This window comes from Protobothrops mucrosquamatus, unplaced genomic scaffold, assembly GCF_001527695.2.
Source record: "Protobothrops mucrosquamatus isolate PMUCROS unplaced genomic scaffold, P.Mucros_1.0 scaffold2411, whole genome shotgun sequence".
Classification (NCBI taxonomy): domain Eukaryota; kingdom Metazoa; phylum Chordata; class Lepidosauria; order Squamata; family Viperidae; genus Protobothrops; species Protobothrops mucrosquamatus.
In genome coordinates, this window is record NW_015388483.1 from 61,099 (window position 1) to 64,042 (window position 2,944).

The following is a 2,944-nucleotide window of genomic DNA, read 5'->3' on the forward strand; positions in this document are numbered from 1 at the left end:
TGCTGGAGCTGATTCAAGTCTGTCAGCCTTGCAAGATGGTGTGAGAAGTAGGCCCTTCTCACACTACTTTATTGTAAGATTATATTAACAGGCTCTTTCAAGTTGAAAGTAAGCTCTCTTCTGTTACCTTTACAGTCCAAGAGGGACTTATCTGAGTTCTTTGCCATGCCCTCATTCCTTCTTCAGGCTAAGCTGCCTCTTATCTGAGTGTTGCTGTATCCAAGGTCATTCCCACATACCATTACAAAATCACTGTTCTGGGAGGAGAGACAAATAACTCTAAGCCAAGGGTAGGCAACCTTGGCTCTTTTATGACTCGTGGACTTCAACTCCCAGAATTCCTGAGCCAGCCATGCTGGCTCAGGAATTCTGGGAGTTGAAGTCCACGAGTCATAAAAGAGCCAAGGTTGCCTACCCCTGCGCTAAGCCGTTAGAATTTGAGTTATTCTCCTGTGAGGCTGACAAACTCAGAAACAAGAACCATATGCATTTCTGGAAATATTACTAATAGGACAATGCACCTTTTCTCTGCCAGGAAAAAAAAAATCTCTTATATCCAACATAATTGAAATGGAATTACTCTGAATCTCTTTCTTATGCTTCCACCTTCACCGGGGCTCAAGAATCTCTTCTTTTACAGCTTTGTTTTCTCCCTTAACTGACCTGCTGTCTCCTTTGTGTTCCAAAGGTCTGTTAGCACTCCCACCACGCAGCGTCTGGAGTCTGTGGGAGTCTGAGTGGGGGCAAACAAGCCTAGACTCAACCCTAGCAACCCCAAAAGGCCATGGGTTCTGGGTGTACCCATGTCTGTGATCTCTGATCATTATTTCTGGATGGAGCTGCACTACATCGAAAGGAACTGGTATATAGTATGGGGTTTTTCCTAGCTCAGGGGTAGGCAACCTTGGCTCTTTTATGACTCGTGGACTGGCTCAGGAATTCTGGGAGTTGAGGTCCACGAATCATAAAAGAGCCAAGGTTGCCTACCCCTGTGTGGAAGAGCAAGGGGTAACTATGGCTAGGAGGGCCTTTGCACAAATCCATTTTGTACACCAATTAGGTCCATTCCTGGATTGGATGGCCCTACTCATGGTCATCCATGCCTTGGTAACCTTCCATCTGGTATATTGCAGTGTGTTCTACATGGAGCTGCCCATGAAGATCAGTCAGGCTGCAGTTGGTCCAAAATGTGACAATGCAATTAGCTATGTGTTTATATCCATGCCACACCACTACTCTAATCATTGGTTACCAGTGAGCTTCTGGGTGCAATTTATGGTCACAAAGCTTTTCATGGCACAAGTACGGGTTATTTCTTTGATTACATCTGCCCCTCCTATACAATTCAACAAGGCTAATATGTTTCAGTTCCCAATGACCAAAGCCATTTTATGGGACTCAGATTGTATGACTCCTCTGTTGGTAGCACCTGCCCTACGGAAAATCTTGCACTCCCCCCTGAAGTTTGGTTGACCCCCATCCCTCCTTGAGGATTGATTTTTCCACCAATTGCTAGATCAGAATTTAGATTAGTCTGCTGTAAGTATAAGTTGTCTATCCAATCTTTGGCATAATAGCTTTTGCTGTATTATTATTATTTTGTCATGTTTCTTGTACTGGATGTTTTTAACCTTTGATAGCCATCCTTGTAGCAACACTTTGCAAGTTTCTCTCTCTCTCTCTCTCTCTCTCTCTCTCTCTCTCTCTCTCTCTCTCTCTCTCTCTCTCTCTCTCTCTCTCTCTCTCTCTCTCTCTCCCTCCCTCCCTCCCTCCCTCCCTCCCTCCCTCCCTCTCCCTCCCTCCCTCCCTTATTTGCATTCATTAAAACCAAATTAGAACTACTAATCCACATTTGTAAAGGATTTCCTCAGCACCGATTAAATGATATCCCATATTTTACTTAATTTACTTAATATTGGACTCAATATTCATGGAATATCTCTGCAATATAGTATTGGTTATTTTGAATTAACTGAACATTTAATGTTTCATAATGACAAAAACATATCACATTGTTTTTAAGGACTTGTTTCAATTAAAACAAGAATTAGTCAATGCAAGGACATTTGTGCTTGCTTTAATATACTTAGGAGTACAATTAGAAGATTTATTTACCAGAATTCTCCATCATCTAATGCTGTATGATGTAGCTGCTGTTTCTCTGATGGGCTGAGGGAATCCCACTCAGAGGAGCTTCAAGAGAAAAGAGTAATTATCATCATCATGATCATCATGATCATCATCATCATCCTTAATTGCAAACAGCCAGAAATATATACATATGATCTACAAATATGGATAAAATGTGGGTTACAATTTTTTGTATTTCCATTTTTTTTCTTTTTTGCCTGAAAGGACTTCTGTTGCTCTTAAGACCTTCAGTAGTTTTGAGTGGAGCCTATGTGAATGATATCTTTTGTACTCTAATGGTCTGCTGGAAGGCAAGCATTGATTTTTCCATTCTGTCCCCTGCTTGTTCTATGCAATTGCCCAGGCCATGACTTTGTGCTTGTTTAGATATGACAAGGTTATACCTGGGGGGTCATATGGAGCTATCTTTACTTGCAATTGAAAATGCGCTCATAAATGCAGTCCTTCACACTATTGATTGATTGATTTAATAATTTGACAGAATTCAATACAGCAGGATTTTGAGTGGCCGTGCTCTTCTTTCTTATTAAAAATTATTAAAATAATAGACAAGATAACAAAAGAGCAGGACTATAATAGCGAAAACAAGAACAGAAGGCTACGAGGAACAAAAACATCCATGTACAATCCAGAATGGGGGCTTCCAAACTAGCTCCCTCTAGAAATGCTGGCAGTGGGAATGCACTGGTAATCCGTGATTTAGGATCACAATCGGAATTAGAATTTCTGTTGCTAAGCAAAGTGGTTGTTAAGTAAGTCGTTATCAGGGATGAAACTTTGGCAGCTATGTGCC

General features: G+C 41.2%; 1 protein-coding gene across 1 annotated transcript in view; it reads right to left on the bottom strand.

Annotated features, from left to right (window-relative positions):
- The window catches only part of CAPN9 (calpain 9), a 39,660-nt gene that overhangs the window by 14,958 nt on the left and 21,758 nt on the right, over positions 1-2,944 (bottom strand). The window contains exon 9 of the mRNA XM_015824905.1: positions 2,116-2,193. Within this exon, the coding sequence (XP_015680391.1) occupies positions 2,116-2,193 (78 nt within the window). The remainder of the gene's footprint in view (positions 1-2,115; positions 2,194-2,944) is intronic.